This window comes from Taudactylus pleione, unplaced genomic scaffold (genome assembly GCF_031769625.1).
Source record: "Taudactylus pleione unplaced genomic scaffold, aTauple2 ptg000170l, whole genome shotgun sequence".
NCBI classification, from domain to species: domain Eukaryota; kingdom Metazoa; phylum Chordata; class Amphibia; order Anura; family Myobatrachidae; genus Taudactylus; species Taudactylus pleione.
This window is the reverse complement of record NW_028284572.1, coordinates 9,056,380-9,076,531: the sequence shown is the minus strand read 5'-3', so window position 1 is coordinate 9,076,531 and position 20,152 is coordinate 9,056,380. Positions and strand designations below refer to the sequence as shown.

Here is a 20,152-nt window from a genome sequence, read left to right as displayed (position 1 = left end):
AGGATGACGCTAATTTGCGTACACAGTCATACCATAAATAAAGACTTAGACGTGGAATCTGTGGTTCCAAAGCACAAGTGTTATTCAGGTAAAAGTTCAGACAGTTACACGCAATTGATCTAGACACAATTTAGGCGCAAAAGGAAATTATACAGACCCAAGTACAGTATACATACGCAGCGCTTCCGGACCCGGAGATAGGCATCAGCAAGAGACCCCTAGTCATACAGCGTTCAGCACGAAGACTGAGAACCAGCGTTCGTGCACACATATTTATACCCCCCCAGAATAAACAGGACAATAGGGAAGTTTGTTGCTGATGTCATTGGTTCCCAGGGGAGAAGCATCTGTTACAGCACATTTAACAGGCTGGTTCAAATAGACTCTCCCTGCCTCTAACAGCTGGGGATCTTCCTCTTCATGCCCCCTGCAACATTCTAACAGTTGTTCATGAAATATACATTTTGTTGCTTGTAGGCTCTGCGATCCATAACTTGAGTTTGCATGAGGCGACCTCCCCACCGATAACACCGGAATACTGTAAAAAGAGTACGCATCAGTACAAGACCAAACACGACTTGTTTAGCATGTATAGTACCTTAGTTATCAAATACCTTTATTTCTCAGCATTTAAACTAACTGAACCAACTTAAATCATACACTTTAAAGCTTATTGAACCTTATGTGTGAATATGTAATGTGTGGGTATTCAGGGTTTGATATAAGGATGCTAGTTAACTTGGGGCAGATGCGTGCGCATAAAACTAATAAAACAGCGGTTTCATACAAAGTCCTATGCATTCGCTAATATGCGACTAGCTAACAGTGCAATTATGCGTATTAATGTGTGTATGAGAAATGGTGAAAAATGCAATCGCATGGTGCTAATAGTATCATCGCCACATGTAATAAAATGTGAGTTTATCTAAAATGGCGCTTAGGCGGCCATTCACAAAATGGCGTCTTGCGATCACTGGATTCCAGCGAGGGATATAGGCCATCGGCATGCCATATGGAGGCATGCTGACTACATCCCCTTTATAAGTATTATGTTCCCTGCTGACCACTTTGCTTTAAACCAAGCTCTTGTCATGGTCCCGTAGGAGTTGTATTTATTTTTATTTTGAATACAATTGTCATGGCTACTCTACATTCTCTCCTGTTTACATGATGCTGACTTATCTGCACACCTTTTAATTTCCTGTGACTCTCTGGGTTGATGGTGTCAAGTACCCTGAGTATAACCCCTCTGCTGAATTCCTTTCTCTCTAGTCAGAGATGTACTAGTGTCTCCCATAGTCTATTGGAGCAGTTTGTTAAAGTATACACTGTTTTGTAACACTTTTTCCTACTACATTTTACCTTTTCCTTTACCCAGCACTTCCACACCTCTATACACATGATTTTTATATGTTCACAAATTCACTTGATTCCTACTATACACTGACCTTGAATGGCCAACATTGTTTGTGGAGACTTTCTATATTCATAGGTAATCAATAATTTTATAGTTGCATTATAGATGATTACATAATGTTTATCACAACACAATCATATGTATAATGCTGTCCAGTATGGGACTTTCCTTTTTTTAGTGCTTATTCCACTTAAACCTGCTTGTATTTCTCTTCTGAAAACCAATAAAGATAATTTGCACTAAAAAAAAGAAAGACATATTAATCCCTAAATTGGAGCAATCAGAGAACAGCAGCCGTACCTCTACCATACCACTATTTTGCTGTTTATAAGAACAGACCAGTGGCGTCGCTCCCCATGGTGACACCCGCTGCGGAGAGGGTTGTAGTGCACACGGCAGGAAAAGGGGGAAGTGGCCTTGCAAGTAGGGGGCTGTGGCCTCATGGGCTGAACTTCCTTTTTAGTCACTGCGGGGGTCTCGTAGGTGCAGACTGCCCCCAGGGATCACTCTGTGTTTAGTGCTGGCTCCCTCACTGGGGGCGATTCAATTGTTTTTTCAGGCGTGATAAGTATTGAGCACCCAGTGTTGCAATTCAATTGTTCTGGGCGCTCATTAATTATCGCCCTCTTCGTCCCGTGTAATCCGGCTAAACCCATCTAAAGTTCTGGTTAGGGCACGCTAGCTGCGGTAAGTCCGCCCTAACCAGGGGATTTCTCACAAATTTCTGCTCGCACCCTCCTGAGGGTACGAGCAGAAATGCCGGCGGCTTTCGCGCCCCGACGGAGCAACAATTGAATTGCTCCGCTGGACGTCTTAAAAAAAAAAAAACGCCGGCAAAACATTTGAACCGCCCCCACTGTGCAGGACCCGAGTGCTGCACGTAATGCTACAGTGCAGCAACCGGCTCCTGTTTGAGGAGGAGTTGGCAGGCACTTTGGTGTCACCCCTCGGCGGGTGACACCCGGTTGTGGCTCGCACATCCCTTGTGACGCCACTGGAACAGACCCCAGTATAGCTGGTGATAAGAGTTCATGATAATTACTGTATGCATTATTGAGCGTTTGGGCTTTTTGTCAGCGAACTGCCATGTTTTACCCATGAAGCTTTCCCAAGTATGTTGTTATACTATTATCTTTTATTCATAAGGCTCCACAAGGGTTCCGTAGCTCCCTACACATTTAGGAAACAACATTCACAAGTACAAGGGTCTTTCAGACCGAATAGTTACATACAAGAACACAACTATACATCTTACTTTCATTTCCGACATTGGCAGTGGCCTATTTTATTCTTTCTATACAGCTCATAAATTCCCCTTTTCATAGAAAGCATAAACCCTTATTAGCAACCTTAATCTAGGAAAAAACACTTTTCTATTGAAAGATGGACAATGCTGTGTTAGCAGGAGAATTAACTTGATCACTGTTGATACTGATAATGGCAGTGATTAATGTGATTGGTTAATTGATTAGCCTGCAGCTATAAGCAGAACTTGAGAAGCTTACAAGCAGATTAAATGTATCTTTTATCTCTTAAATTACAAAAGGTTAGTTCAGTGATCAGGCAATGTAATGTCAGGTGAGAACATGTAAGAAGAATGTAGACTCATTACTGAAGAATCCTCAAGTACATACTGTTACATTTCTTTAGTGGTGGCTAAATACTTAGATATCCTAAAATAAATGTAGGTTCTGAAACTCTATTGCCATTTTCATTTTGTATCAAAACATTATTTATTTTTCTTTCTAAGTAAGGTATATGTTATTGCTTGGGTGAAGGGGTGAAGGATAATAATCCATGTTGTAGTTTACAGCATTAATGCACCTCACGTTAACTCTTATTGGCAGCCTTAGTCAGGTACAAAGTGTTTAAATACGGGTGCACACGTGTGTATGTACACATCTGTTTTGCTTTTCTATTTAAGGTGCAATTCAATTCTCTGCAAATCTTTGCTGATGTTTCTGCGCACCTCTATGGAGTTCAAAAGATTATCAGCGAAGATGGATGGTCACTGTGGGGGAGATTTAATAAAGCTTGGCGAGAGATAAAGTACTAAACAATCGGCTTCTGTCATATTACAGGCTGTGGTGTAGATGTACTAAGCCTTGTAGAGAGATACCAACCAATCGGCTCCTAACTGTCATTTTTCAAACACAGCCTGTAAGAGGGCATTTAGGAGCTGATTGGTGGTTGGAACTTCTCTCTCCACTTTAGCTCTCTCCAAGGCAGATATATCTGCAGATGATGGTCGTTCATACACACTGAACAACCATCATCTGCTGCTGCAGTGGGTTGAGCCAGACGGGGGGCGGATAGGGGGCGTGGCCTAATCGCGGGATGTGTGGCTACGCCCCCTTAAAGACCCATTTCTGAGTCGGCGCTGGGGAGGGGGGCGCTCTGTGCCCCTCAGCCCGGCACACAGCCAATGGGGGACGCGATCAGCATGATCGCTCCCCCTTTTAGCATAGGAGACTGCTCAGGCTGCTGCTTTAGCAGCCTTGGACAGTCTACCAGTGCAGCTGGGCTGCTGTGGATGGGGAGCTGTGCCGGAGTCTGGTAAGTAGTACCCACTCACCGCTCCCCCCCCTCTCTGCACCCCTGTGTACGGGCGATCAGCTGATCACCCGTATACACTTGCCGAAGGACAGATATGTTCATTGGTTGTGCAGCACAGCCAATGCGATATGTTTGTGAACGACTTAGTTCACAGACATATCATCTGTACACACTGGCCAACGGGGGCACGATATATTGGCCGATCAATTGATCGGCCAATATATCGGCCAGTGTGTACCCAGCATTAGAGGTCTATTTACTAAGCCTTGGATGGAGATAAAGTGAACGGAGATAAAGTGAATGAGATTACCAGCCAATCAGCTCATAACTGCCACTTTATAGGGTGTGTTTGAAAAATTACAGTTAGGAGCTGCTTGGCTGGTACTTTATCTCCGTCCTCTTTATCCCCATCCAAGGCTTAGTAAATAGACCCCTTAGTACAAGGCTTCCCAGTATATGACAAGTGACAGGAGCTGATTGGTTGGTACCACTAGGCACTCCAAGAGCCGTGCCGGGCCCAGGTATAGGCGTGGCCTAATTGCGGGTACCTTTTGTGAGATTACAATTATAATAATAATGTTTAACACAAAACTGTTCTAATCACATGTACTGTAAGAGTTTATTATGTGTTCTATTAATTATCCACAAGTCTTTATGATTTTCTGGATATGGGATTTTTGTTAGAATCTAGAGCAAAATACAGAAATGTAATACTGCATATTTTAAGAAATATACGCATGTTTTTCCCACACAGTGCCACCGGCATTCCCTTCTCATTAGATTTTTAGCAGTGCTCCTCAGAGTGACTGGTAGAGAAAGTACTTTGCGTGGATAACTACATACAACCTTTAAATCAAACATGGGGCTTTTCTTATTTAGGGGATTTGGAATGTTCTGAGCTTCTTTCATCTAGATGCTGCATCAACTATAAAAGTGTTAATTCATAAACAGCTTATTTTTGTCATTTTATTTTAACTAATTTTCTCTTTTTTTTCTTTCTAGGGAAAGGCATTTGGACAGATGTTACTTGACCTTGAGATAAACAATGTCCCTGATTTAAAATCACTGATAGATTAATTATTGCTACCATCTAAATATGTTTGTGCCAAATTGTTTACTGAAGACAATACAATGTTTAACACATCGAACATGTTACTACAGTTCATTTATACGTTTTTATAAAGAAACATAACATTGGGTTAAAAGCTACTACATTTAGTACCAGGCATAGACCATGTGTATGCAGCTATACTTAATATATACAGTCAGGTGCATAAATATTGGGACATTGACAGAATTTTCATATTTTGGGCTCTATTCACCACCATAATGGCTTTGAAATGAAACAAACAAGATGTGCTTTAACTGCAGACTTTCAGATTTAATTTGAGGGTAATTACATCCAATGAACAGTGTAGGAATTACAACGGTTTCTATATGTGCCTCCTACTTTTTAAGGGGCCAAAAGTAATGGGACTATCAACTCAAAAGCTATTTCATGGACAGGTGTGGGCTATTCCCTCATTATTTCATTATCACTGAAGCAGGTAAAAGGTCTGGAGTTGATTCTAGGTGTGACATTTGCATTTGGAATCAGTTGCTGTCAACTCTCAATATGAGATCCAAAGAGCTGTCACTAACAGTGAAGCAAGCCATCATTAGGCTGAAAAATCAAAACAAACCCATCAGAGAGATAGAAAAACATTAGGTGTGGCCAAATCAACTGTTCGAAGCGTTCTTTCTTTTTAAGAATGTTCCAGAGAGATCAGCAACACCAAAAGACCCGGAAGACCACGGAAAACAACTGTGGTGGATGACAGAAGAATTATTTCCCTGGTGAATAAAAACCCCTTCACAACAGTTGGCCACATCAAGAACACTCTCCAGGAGGTAGGTGTATATGTGTCAAAGTCAACAATCAAGAGAAGACTTCACAAGAGTGAATATAGAGGGTTCACCACAAGATGTAAACCATTGGTGAGCCACAAAAACAGGAAGACCAGATTAGAGTTTGCCAAACAACATCTAAAAAAGCCATTACAGTTCTGGAACAACATCCTATGGACAGATGAGACAAAGATCAACTTCTACCAGAGTGATGGGAAGAGAAGAGTATGTAGAAGGAAAGGAACTGCTCATGATCCAAAACATACCACCTCATCAGTGAAGCATGGTGGTGGTAGTGTCATGGCGTGGGCATGTATGGCTGCCAATGGAACTGGTTCCCTTGTATTTATTGATGATGTGACTGCTGACAAAAGCAGCATAATGAATTCTGAAGTGTTTTGGGCAATATTATATGCTCATATTCAGTCAAATGCTTCAGAACTCATTGGACTGTGCTTCACAGTGCAGATGGACAATGACCCGAAGCACACTGCAAAAACAACCAAAGAGTTTTTTAAGGCTAAAAAGTGGAATGTTATGCAATGGTCAAGTCAATCCCCTGACCTGAATCTGATTGAGCATGCATTTCACTTGATGAAGACAAAACTGAAGGGAAAATGCCCCAAGAACAAGCAGGAACTGAAGACATTTGCAGTAGAGGCCTGGCAAAGCATCATCAGGGATGAAACCCAGCGTCTGGTGATGTCTATGCGTTCCAGACTTCAGGCTGTAATGGCCTGCAAAGGATTTGCAACAAAGCATTAAAAAGTGAAAGTTAGATTTAGGATTGTTTAGTTTGTCCCATTACTTTTGGCCCCTTAAAAAGTGGGAGGCACATATAGAAACCGTTGTAATTCCTACACCGTTCACCTGATTTGGATGTAATTACTCTCAAATTAAATCTGAAAGTCTGCAGTTAAAGCACATCTTGTTTGTTTCATTTCAAAGCCATTGCGGTGGTGAATAGAGGCCAAAATATGAAAATTCTGTCAATGTCCCAATATTTATGCACCTGACTGTATGGTATTGATGACTTATGCTATATTTTTCTTGCATGTTAGATTTTCTATATTTGTTTTTCTGTGTCTTGTTCCTTGTTAGAAAATTGAATTTTTACAATTTGCAGAATTTCTATGGCATTTTTATTTGTATTGACAAATCAGTTAATTATTTGTAGGGATACATGCAGAATAGAAGTTGTTTCTCATAAGATATTTTTACTAATGGTACTGACAAGTTATTTATTTGCTAAGTTGACAATAAACAAAACTTAATAGGTTAACAATCAGAGACGGGAGAACCTTTTTATCTACTTACCCAACAAGGTGGTCCTGCTAGTGTAGGTAGAGGAACAACTAGCGGAAGAAAGAAGAGAAAAGTGCTAATTCACTAATATGCCATTTGGCTACAAAATGTTCACTAAAACATATCAACCTCTTGATTTAGCACAAGTTACATAATGTAAGCAAGTGTCTGATTGGTTGAAAATAGCAGGACTTTGTCTTCTCTATAAAAATCGCCTATGTAAAATATCCATTTTATAAAGTTACATGCATAGGCATCAGAACGGGGGGGTTTGCAAAAGGGCGACTCCACCCCCCAAACATTTGAAAGGCAGCAGTGAGCGGCGCCGGGGACGGTCAGGGGTTGTGCATTGTCGCAATAGGCTGCACGGCCCTTGCACTGCACAGAGGAGGAGAAGGTGTAATGGTCCGTAAGTTACAAGACGGCACATTACACCTTTTCCTCCGTGCAGTGCAGGGGCTATGCAGCCTATTGCTATAATGCACAACCCCTGACGATCAACGGCCACCCCTCTAGTCCCTGCCTTCTGCTGCTCCATGTTGCCCCGGTCCCTAAGACAGGTAAGTTGGAGGGAGGGAAGGGGGAAGGCGATGTAATGATTTTATACCCCCGCCCCCCCCCACCTTCCCAACATAAAATCATGCCGACGCCCATGCGATCTTGCTTGGATGGCTCATACACAAGGGTGCTGGAAATCCATGCCTGTCCTGTTAAAAGCTTAGATAAGACCTTACTGCATTATCCTTGCTTTTACCTTTGTTCAAAGCATTTTCGTAAAGCTTCTCTGTTGCTTTATATACGTTGTATTTAATTATGCTTCCACAGTTACTCCATTATGTTGTATTAAGTTTTAAGGCTTCTAACGCTGCAGGCAATGTTGAAATTGATGAATGTTTGTACAGGTTCATTACATTTTTCATGAAACATGTAATATGTGTACAAGCCCTTCACATTCAAAATGTATTCATGAGAATACGAACATTTTAACATTACAAGCTTATAAAATGGGCCTGACCTATGTCCACATACATCTATCCTCTGTACGCTACAAGTCTGCTTGTGCTGCATGCCATAGCATATTGCGAATAGAAGGGCTGTTTACAGGCTGGATGTATATGGACACATCTCTAAGGAATCTTATTCAACTTTACACTGAGCCTAACATATGTCCAAGTGTTTCTTTCCAAATGTGTATACTGTACTTGCAAAACAAAAATGATTACTGTAATTAGATATGCCTAGGAAGGACATATTCACAAAAAATATTACATTATTAGTGAAATTATCAAACTGTTAAGATTTAAACTTATCTTTTTTTTTTGGCATTGTGTTAAGTATAAGCTCACAAGTTAGGAGAAGCAGCCACACCTGCCATTCAGATTAGAGGGGAGCCATCCACTTATTATGTTGTCCCTGGCCCAATTTCAGCTCACAGGGCTTGTTGTAGGGCACTGACCGGCCCTGGGCGTCATGTATTTTCAAGTAAAGTTAGTAGAGGTTCGGGAATTACTGGTATCAGCTTTGAATCAATGTAATAAGTATAGCAATTTAAAAAAGTGATTGGGAGTGTCTTTTTCCATACTGAATTCATTATTCCTGTTTGAATATGGGAGGAAGAACAGTATAATTGTCACTTGCTCATCTATGTTGTTAATTATTGCCTGTTAAGTAGGGAACATCTAGATCAATGTCCATTAGGTGCTACCAAACACTAGTTCTACATGACTGCTGGCTGATGTGAAAGTTTTGCATAAACATAATTAAGGCAGTTCTTCTCCCACTTAGAATATCTGTTTTCTGTTACAGTAGCTGGGAACTACTCAACAGCTTGGCGCACAGTTACAGTAATTATAGAAGCATGTTAAGTTGACATTGAGGATAACTATAAAGAGTCACAGCGTTATTGTATACCATTACAAAAAAACAAACTTTAAAGTTGACCTGTCACTTACACAGAGTGGATGCGTCTGTATTGTGTGATGAATTAGTACGCAGCCTCAGAGTCATAAAGAAATGCTAATCCTGCACTAGCTATGTCTCTAATGTAGAAACTATAGGAAGTAGAGTCCATGATAATAAAAATCACAATAGGTAATGAGACTGATAATTACAGTACCCTAAGCATTTTGTATATCAATTGATCAGTCAATAGAAGCAAATACTTCAAAGCATATCTTTCTTAAAATACAATAGATGCAATAGATGCATCAAATAAAGGTTCTTCAAGGTAAGAACCATAAGACACATACTGTAGGAATGTGGATTAAATAGGAAACTGCATGATGTACAGTGCACACTCTACTAATGATCATAAAGACCACACAGGTAAATATCTGGTAATTGCAGTTACAAATAAGCCACTTTATAAAACACAGTAATAGCTTCAAATTAAATGCACGAACCTCAAGTCCACATAGAAATGAAAAACATACTGTACTTGAAGGTGCCCTATCGATCTAATATTGGTCAGCGTAAGGGGCTTCCTAATGTACACATATAGTATTCTTCATTATGTATAATACTGGTAGTGGTATCTATTGCGCTTCCCCTTATGGTGTATTAATGATGTCTTGTGAATTGCTAAATAAATGGGGTTCTCTGCTAGTTAATCAATCATGACATGCATTTAATGTGGGGATAATCATATAAGCAATGCTGCTTGTCAAGGTAACACAATTAAATGTTGCAATATGATAATCACAATAAAACACTAAAGATGGTTCACACACACATTGGAAAAATGGTGCAGTAGAGGCAATGATAGTGAATCGTATCTTTAGAGTACTTGAGGAAGTTCAAACACTGATGTTGAATTGGCAGGTGGTGTCCCAACCTGTAAATCCCAATCGGTAGCTTCCTGGTTAGAAAAAAGTCTTGTGTGCAGTGGATGATGGCACTTTGTGATGACAGTCACAAGTGTACAGTACCTGGTGAGTGGGGACCTTTGATAGCTGTCCATCCGGAGTGTTTCAGGCTTCCCGCCAGAGACGCAGCAAACGGCTCACCTGGTGCTAGTGGACCGCTGGCCGTCTACCTGAAGCGGAGGTCTGTGGTCGGAGCAGCGGGGTTGGCGGTGTTCCCGGCAAGGGTTCACCGTGCAGTTGCTGCGCCTTCCTCTCCTACGTGTCGACTTCTGTCAGGTTGTCTCCAAATGTTGCAGCGCTGTATGATCCGGCTTCTCTGGACTTCCGGATAGAGGGCGCTCTAGTGTTTGATGCGGTACTGTGATGGATGACCCCACTACTATCCATCACGGAACCGCATCAGACACTAGAGCGCGCTCTATCTGGAAGTCCAGAGAAGCCAGATCATACAGCGCTGCAACATTTGGAGACCATCATACCAGATGTGTATAAGCGTTGGGATAAACGAGTCTCAATATGGAGAAATGTATGTGGGATACGCCAATGATGTGATACTCACTCAATGAATCCTATTGTTTTGACATTAGAGTGTGCCTGTACACACCAGGCACCCCCTGTGCACACACCTATACTATTACATTGTAAGTACCCACACTGAGAATATTTCTGCATTAACTTGCCCAGTGGATCCTTATACATAATGAAGGATTTTATATGTGTACATTAGAAGGCCCCTTACGCTGACCAGTATTAGATCGTATGGCACCTTCAAGTATGTTTTTCATTTCTATGTGGACTTGAGGTTCATGCATTTAACCCTATTTTGAAGCATTACTGTGTTTTAAAAAGTGGCTTATTTGAAAAATATTTGGGATAAATGAGTCTCAATATGGAAAAATGTATGCGGGATACGCCAATGATGTGATACTCACTCAATGAATCCTATTGTTTTGACATGACTTGGCCGGAGCAATAGACCCCTTCATGTGTCTTCCAATGCATTTCAACTATGAAGAGTAGAGTTATCGTCCGCTTTGAGTGATGAATTTCAAAGGGTAATTGTAATTAATGCAAATTCAGCATAGTTTAGCATTAATTACTATTGCCTTTAAAAAACATCCATCAAAGCTGATGATCATAGGCGGCTTTATAAACACAATGTAAAGAAAATCTGCCCATGAGACATACTTAAGGCATAAAGTGGGTGTGCCTGGTTTCTCTGTTTGTGCTATATGCTAAGACCAAGTGATGACACTGAGGTGCTATCTGACTAATACCTGTCAGGCCTGACTGATATTCATGAGATATTAATTCCTAGTGAATTGATGAGCTACATGAATATTTTTTCAGCCCAAACAATAGATGCCTTCACTGTGAGTAGATGAATAGTACTTGTAGAAAAAAAACAATCTGGAGAGCAAATTTAATTTCTGAGTAAACTTTTCACACTTTTTTTTTAATATATTCTTTTATTTAAATATGCACATAACTTTATTAATACAGGTACTATCTAAATGCTCATATGTATGAGTATTGTGTTGTTTTGTTTCACAATTTAGTAATTGTGATTTAATATTACTTTTCAACAATCACATATTTTTTTTATTTGTTTTGGGTTCAGATGATGTGGTAAGATTAATTTTATCTGTTAATTATGTAACTGATGCTAACATTTAACTGTACAACCTTACATTTTATACTTTAGTACAGTATGAACGGTTTACCTGCATAATAATTTCATTGCCATATATATAATTTTTTTTACAATATTTGCATGTTAAAATTATTATAGTTTACAGTAGATAACTTTTTGAACTCAAAATAAATTTGTTAATCTATATTTTTTGACTAGTAGTTTTATTTTTTTTTAGAATAATCGCTGTTTTTGAAAAACTGTATCTAAAATCTAAATAAAATAAGAGTGTAGCTGGCAGCTTGGTAACAAGATATAACAGAAGGTTCATTTTATTGTATGCAGTTATGTATTTCATTGTGATACAGTAGATGTACTTTGATAAGCTCTGGTACTGTATGAAGTAAATTTATAAATTCTAAACGCCAAAAGGAGGCAGATCTGAATACAGAGGGCGGGATGTACTAAGCATTGCATCTGCGATCTGGTACATCCCGTCTCCTATCGGGTACATACCAGCGTTAATTATGCCAGTATGTACTTAAAAATACAATTAAAATCGCAAAGGACAGCTCTCCTGATAAGAGCTGTCCTTTGCAATAGCTTCGGATAAAGGGACTTCAGGGCTTTACACCCAGAAGACCCTCTGGCGGCGACCTGTGCATGTGAAAAATGAAGCGTCCACCGCAGGGGGAGTTGGGTGAGATGGGATTGGATCCGTCTCGGGGCTTCCCGATGGCGTTATCCACCGGGACAAAGTGTGCTTAGAGAAATGCAGTAAACCCCCCGAAAACAGCATTTTCAGGGGTCTTACTACATCTTGCCCTCAGTCTTGAAACCAACAGTAATGAGCCAATACACTCATTTTTGAATAATGAAGTCAGTTACCATCAAAGAAATTTGCGCAGTCTCACCTAAGGGAAAAATCCACTGAACTGACATTTGAGTGACTTTTGTTGCAGTCTGGATCATTGAGAATGAGAAGTCTGTTTCATGAGGGTACATTTGGAAGTGTTAATAAATCACTTTTTGAATTTCTATGCTGCAGTGATAGACAAAGTGTGATAATCTAACTGCAGTGGAACTATACATCCCAGCATGCCCTGTCACAGTTTCACCATTCCTTAACAGCAAGACTGTGGACAGGCCATGCTGGTATATGTAGTTTCACATCGGCTGGAATGGCACACTTTGTCTACCCCTTCTATACTAAATGCACTGTTAACACTCTCTGCAGTTTATATTTGTTTTTAATCTCACCTGAATTTACTGAGATCACCAGAAGAAGCCACTCTAATTTCCAAATTCTACCATAGTACATAAAATGATAAAATGGTGTTTTATCTTAAATTAGTTTAGAAATGTTTGTTTCACATTGAAGTGAGCTGTAATCATACGTTTGTATGAAGACTTAGCATGGCGTTTCTTTACGCCTAGAGAATAGGAACATGCAAGAATAGGGTCTGGTACAGTAGGACATGTTCAATATAATTGTGACACAATAAGATGGGGACCTGTCCACAGTTACACCTGTTGGGAAGCATATCTAATGTGGGTGCAGTAGTGATGATGATGACTATCAGCAGTACCAGATGGCCACTTCCTATTACTGTACCTATGCATTTACTGTTCCAGCTGATAGTACTTACTTCATCAGTATTGCAACTATATTAGTCATGGTCATCTTATTGCTTTGCTTGACAATTCCAATTGGACTACTGCAGCAAAGAAGATTCTGATTTGACCCTCAAAGGGAAAAACTATTTTGTTTATGTATTTGTGATTTTGGGCCTGCTTTACCAAAGTGTTTTATCACTCACAACGAGTGATAAAACTTGTTGCATATAATAAATGGTGTTCCAGCCAATCAGCCAACTGTCATTTTTGAAACAGATGACAGTTAGGAGCTGATTGAATGGAGCACCGTTATCATACACAACGAGTGATAAAACTCGTTGATAAATAAGGCCCTATATTTCGTATGGAATAGGTTTGCACTTCTTAATAACACTATCAATACATTTTTATCAATATACTTGTATCTAGACATTTCATTATTATATCATGTGCAAACAGTGTAATGTTTTTTATTGCTAATAGTTTGCAAATTATGCATCAGCGACCTGTCCGCTCAGACAATCCAATACAGTCTATCAGTGGTGTTTGCTGCTTTGAAAGGCGGAGAAGAATCCAGAACCTCTTCCTGTGAGTTCAAATGTAACCAAAGTCCTTCCTGGAACAGGTTCCCCCAATTGAAGTGTCAATAAAACTTCTTAAAATTCAGTAGTTTATTTGGTATTCATCACAGGTCATTAATTAAATCACATCCATGTTGTTACCATCAGGTGTGTCATACATCAAATCTTCATAAACTTATTAGGCAATTCACAGGACACAACCCACTTCTTCAGACTGTTTATGACACTTTTTGTCAGATGATCAAATTCTCATTTCTTGGAGTCAGAAAAACTTCTTTCAGAGTTCCAGGGCTGTGATTAGAGTACGTTACTGAGATTACCCAGCAGAACATTGCCCAGAGCATCACACTATCTTGTCCTCTTCCGATGCATCCTGGTGCCATCTCTTCCCCAAGTAAGCAACACGCACACACCCGACCATCCACATGATGTAAAAGAAAACATGATTCATCAGACCAGGCCACATTCCATTGTACAGTCCTGAAGTATATGTGCCCATTGTAGGTACTTTCGGTGGTGGACAGAGTTCAGAATGGGTACCATGACCGGTCTGCAGCTATGCTGTCCCATATGCAGGGCACTGTGTATTCTGACACCTTTCTATCATAGCCAGCATTCATATTTTCAGGAATTTGTGCTACAGTAGCTCTTCTGAGGGATCGGACAAGATGGAGTAGCCTTTGCTCCCCACACGTATCAATGAGCATTGGATGCACATGACACTGTTGACCAGTTCACTGGTTGTCCTATCTGGGATCACTTTTGGTAGGTACTAAACACTGCATACCGAGAACACCCCACAAGATCTGCCATTTTGGAGATGCTCTGACCCAGTTGTCTAGTCGTCACAATTCGGCCCTTGTCAAAGTCATTCAGATCGTTACACTTGCCAATCAACTTCAAGAATTGACTGTTCACTTCCTGCCTCATGACAGGTGCCATTGTAATGAGATAATTTTATTACCTTCGCCTGTCAGTGGCTTTAATGTTATGCCTGATTGGTGTATGTGTGTGTATGTGTACAAACTATCAGAGGTGTACAAATTATTAGACTCAATGCCAGTTTTTAACATTTTATAGTTTTCGTGACTTACTGGCCACAAACTATAAAACAGGCAATCTCGCACAAACACGATTCTTAGTAAATTTACCCCTATGAATGAACATGAGTTCCATATTGAGAAAGAGAGGGAAACCAAAAAGTCCTGGAAGCACCAGGGTAGATCGCATAAAGGTGAGTGTGGACCAAATACCATTGCTATAAATCTTATAAAATTTTTCTTTGCTTCTGCCACAAAACAAGTAATGTTAATTCTCTGATTTGGGACTAGGACTCTAATGTCCCTTTTGCCATCATTTAATTTCATGAGGGTCTTCCCTAGCTTTGTTACACTTAATATAGATGCTGTAAAAAGTGGATATAAGGCCCTCAGTGTTGGGCTTTATAGAGATTCCAAAGTGTTGGGTTGTGGGGGTACACGTCGAATTGAGATCATGGCTAAAATTACAAAGCTGTAGCAAGTTCTTGGAAGATGAAAATGGAAAGCTATTAATTATGGACATGATCTATAGGGGTTTATATCAGATATAAATGTAGCATTTATTTTAATAGTGCCTATTTGACCAATCCATGAGGTGATATTTCCAGTCCATAAGATTATTCTTAATGTATATGAGTAAGGCTTGGAAATTTGCATCACACCATAGACCATAGGTGTTAGAGTCTGTGTTTGTTATGGACCCGGGGTGGTAACAGAAGTAAACACCGGAACAGGTTTAAACTGAAAGGTGGGTTGTTTAATGTGAACGTTGGTTGACATGAACAATAAGGTAAACCAAAGTCCAGTAATAAACAAACTAATATATGTGTCAGAAGGGAACTGTAGTGAGTGGGAATAAACGAATGTCCAGATCAGTGACAGAGATGAATGAGGTGAATCCAGATAGACTGTAAGAGTGAAGTGGATATCCTGGTATGCTGAATGGTGGCTGAGAGGGATATCCAGTAATGCTGTGATGATGGCTGAAAGGAGAATCCGGTAATGCTGTGATGATTGCTGAAAGGAGAATCCGGTAATGCTGTGATGATGGCTGAAAGGAGAATCCAGTAATGCTGTGATGATGGCTGAAAGGAGAATCCGGTATTGCTAGAATAATGGCTGCGCAGGAATGGGTTAACTGAGGAGACAGGTTCTGGCAGGAGTGGGGCTGGTGGAAGGTGCAGGGATGATCACCAGCTGAGTGCAAGGCACGGCAGAGTGGTGCAGGGAGCCGGAGGCTGACAAGGAGCTAGGGCAAGCACCGGAGCACAAGCCTAAGGAGCGCAGAGAACTCTCTCACAACTGATGCTGTGAACACGTTGCACTGGCAACTACAGGGCGCTCCAAACACCCTTAAGTACCCAGTAATGGAACGTGATAGGCCAGAGGGTATGCAGTCAGGAAGCCGGCGGACCTAATCCCAACAGCCGGCTTCCCGACTGCTTTATCCTGGCGAGGGTTAAATGACAGGCATCTAAATCTAGGCGTCTATTATCCCGATCGAAGGGATGCCGGGCACGGTCAGCCGCGGGGAGGGGGGGTTAGGTTTAGGGCTCCTGGGGGGGACTTAGGGTTAGGCACCCCCCGGGGTGGTTAGGGTTAGGCTAGGGGGAGGGAGGGTTAGGCACCCCCGTGGGGGACTTAGGGTTAGTCAGCGGGGAAGGGGGGTTAGGTTTAGGCACTTAGAGGGGGAATTAGGGTTTGGCACTGGGGGGAAGGTTAGGGTTAGGCACCCCTAAGGAGGGTTGGGGGGGATTAGGTTAGTCTATACTTACCTTAGGGACGATCAAGATTTTCACCCATGTCGGGCAGCCGCTGTCGGGATTCTAAATCATACCGATTCCGGCCTGAGAGAGCAGGTGACCCACAGATGATTGGCCTGCTATGTCACATGGCCAAAGACAACATGGCGGTGCCCAGACAGCCGTGACACGGAGACGCCACTATACTTACACTTGTCAGGATTGCCCAACGCTGGCAGACCTCTGCGTACATGCAGTGCCTGTCTCAACATGCCAGGTCCCCCGCCAGAAGGACCGCGCCACAGCGCCCTCACCGGTAAGGACCGCAAACCTTCACGCCGCGAAACCCGGGTCGTCACAATAGGGTCTTGTGAGATAGACTCAATATTTAATTTTCTGGGCAAGTCATATAAATTATTGCTGTGGCATATGAGTTGGGAGATGTATCAAGCTTTGGAGAGTGATAAAGTAAGAGAAGTAGCCCAAAGCAACCAATCAGCTTCTGTCATGTCAAAGACGGTGCTAGATACATTACAGTTAGACCTATAGTGTTCTCTGAATTAATTTTGAAGTTTGATAAGTTCCAGTATATATGTAGTTCTTGAGAAAAAGCAGGATAAAAAATTAGGAGGTTTGACACACCTAAAAAAAATGTCGTGTGTAAAGGGAAAGTGTTTATTTTCATGGACCTGCATGGATCCCTGTTGTGAGGGGTTTTTACATATCATAGTGACCAAGGGATCCATTGTGAGAGCAAGAGAAGGAGAGAGAGAGAGAACAGTCCTGCCTCGTACTATTATCAATTCCAAAGGCCAAAATGATTGAAGATGGACTAAACTACAGCACATCTATCTAGTGTAATGGCCCCCATGCACAAGCGACGGATTGCTGTGATCTTCAGATGCCAGGATGGAGAATCAGTGAAATCCAAGATGTTGGATTTCCCAGATTTGTCGATCACAATCAAAATATGATTGTGATTTGCAAATCTGTGAAATTTAACATGCAGAATTTTACCGATCCCTCGACGTATTGGAAAACATCGATGGCCGCCGGTTGGCATTTCCGACCAGTGGATCTGCGTTTCCAATCCCATTGCAGGAACGGACAATATGTCACCTAGTGTATGGTGGCCTTCTTTTACCTACCACTTAATAGCCTAGAATCAGTCCCACTACATCAGGGTGGACCAATGTAGGGATGAACACAGCTAATCTAATAGCAAAGATCTAGACTGTAGATGACAAGTTTAAACTTAATGTTAAAAATAAATATGGACATGCATCTGGCACACAGGTCTCAGCCCTACTTGGGGTGGCTCTCAAATTAGAAACACATTAATATATGACCCAATGTGGGCTTATTATTATGTAGTGTAGGACCACCTGAGCAGAGGTGCCTTGATGTAGCGGGTGATTTTGTGTGTCAGACTGAGTTCTCTACATTTTATTATCATATAAGCTGCGTCTCTTTTGCTGGCCCATTGCAGTTTACTGGGGGATTGTTTGTTTGTTTTTTTTTCTTGTGTAGATTAACCCCTCCCTTCAGGGCCGTAACTAGGGTAGTGCGACCAGTGCTATGGCACAGGGCACCGCAGGGCAGGAGGCGCTGCTTGAGTCTGTAACATTTCCTGTTTATTATCATTCTCACTTGTAGCTTCCTCCTCTTTTATTCCCAGCATCTCCTGGCCTCCCCTATCTCTTCTCTGGCCCTTCCCTAGGTGCACTATCCCTATTTAAAAAAAATGGGAGGGGTGGGCACCAATGCACTCTCTGGCACAGGGCACCAAACAGTCTAGTTACGGCTCTGGCTCCCTTACACACCTATGTTGGGTCAGTAAATCGATTATGAGCAACTACATATTGTCTATCACTGTTGTGATAGGCATATGTGGGATCAGTGGCTGGGAAGAATGTTGGTCCTTGTTGTGCTATAGTGTAGGATATTGGAATTCCTCTAGGCGAGTTGGCTCTCAATTTAGAAACACATTAATATATGAATCGAAGTGGGGCTATTATTTTGTAGTTTTGGACCACCTTGATGAGTCCTGTGCATTTTATTATACTGTAGGATGGTTGTTTCTTTTGCTGACCCATTGCAGAGTGCTGGAGGATTCTGTGTTTTCTTTTTCTTATCTAGATTAACCCCTCCCTTACACACACTTAAGACGGGCCAATAAATTGATTATGAGCAAATAACATTTTGTGTATCATTGTTCTGAGAGGCATGTATAGTATCAGTAGATGTGCCATTGTGCCGAGAAGGTGCCCATGAGAGTTCAGTGAAGAACATGGAGATGTAGGCACTCCCCATTGGGAGCGTACAGTGAGACTATCATAAAGGGCTGTAGGTACGAGAGGCCACTAACAATAAGAAAATGTCCTGCAGATCAATAATACAAAAGTTAAATAAAATGGGGTCAGACAAGGTTTGTTATCAGAGGTAGCACTAATTACATGAAGGAACGCAAAACACTTGAGTTCTGGGCGGCTGTAAGTGATGTGAGTTTCCTGAAATAGTGCTATTTGTGTTTTTGGTGATTTTGGTATTGGAGTAGTTATGACTATTCTGTCTGTGGAAATGTACTCAAGATGGGCAAGGTAAGACTGATGACAATAGGGTGTGTATGTATAAGAAGTGTAGACTGACCACAACTGAATATAATTTCATTAAGGGGGAAGTACATGCTGCTAAATGTATTTTTGGTGGCCACAACAACAAAAGCAAAACATAGCAAACACACTTTTATATAGCAAATAGAATTATGATGTTTTATCACATTTAATAAATCAATAGGTTTTTCAAGAAATGCATCATATTTTATATGCATGGAAATAAAGTAAAATTTCGTGCAAGCTAGATAAATTTCTGTGTATTTATTATCATTATTATTATTATTATTACTAACCCAGGGAGCACCGCGCCACAAACTGATCCCCAAAAATACTTACACATATTTTTGCAAACATATACAACTAAGATCTCTAAATTATCTACCACCATGTAGTGTTTCAAATCTTTTTGCTGATATCATTTTGAGTGCTGGGGGATACCTTTTGTTCTTTCTTACACAACAGCATGATGTATGATAATAAATGAAGTAGTAGTAATAATAATAAAGGAACCTCAAGATAATAAATTACCAAAAGCTATTTTCTAGAATTGACTAATTTTAATAATAAAGGTTTCTCTGGAGTACATACATTTAATACTAGTTCTTTCTATACTGTAAATAACCCTACTAGTTAACCCTTGTAATCAGAGCTGGATTAAGACCCCACGGGGCACTAGGCAAGATACTGCCTTGGGGTATTGTATTAATGTATATATAAACACTAAGGGCCATAGAGAGCTGTGCTGCGCTGCGCCTGGGTAATTTGGGGGCGTGACCTAATGTAAGGAGGTGTGGCTGGTTTTTGCCTGCAGCTCTCTGTTTCTCACATAATGGACATTGGTTTACTAACTGCAGTACTAACCATCTCAGTACTGGCATTGGATTTGGAATATATG

At 40.9% G+C, this 20,152-nt stretch overlaps 1 protein-coding gene across 1 annotated transcript in view; it reads left to right on the top strand.

Annotated features, from left to right (window-relative positions):
- LOC148521326 (uncharacterized) overlaps positions 1-5,262 on the top strand; it is a 168,457-nt gene extending 163,195 nt beyond the window's left edge. Inside the window, exon 21 of the mRNA XM_088475367.1 lies at positions 4,976-5,262. Coding sequence (XP_088331493.1) covers positions 4,976-5,050 — 75 coding nt within the window. The 3' untranslated portion in view covers positions 5,051-5,262. The remainder of the gene's footprint in view (positions 1-4,975) is intronic.
- The last annotated feature ends 14,890 nt before the right edge of the window (positions 5,263-20,152 follow it).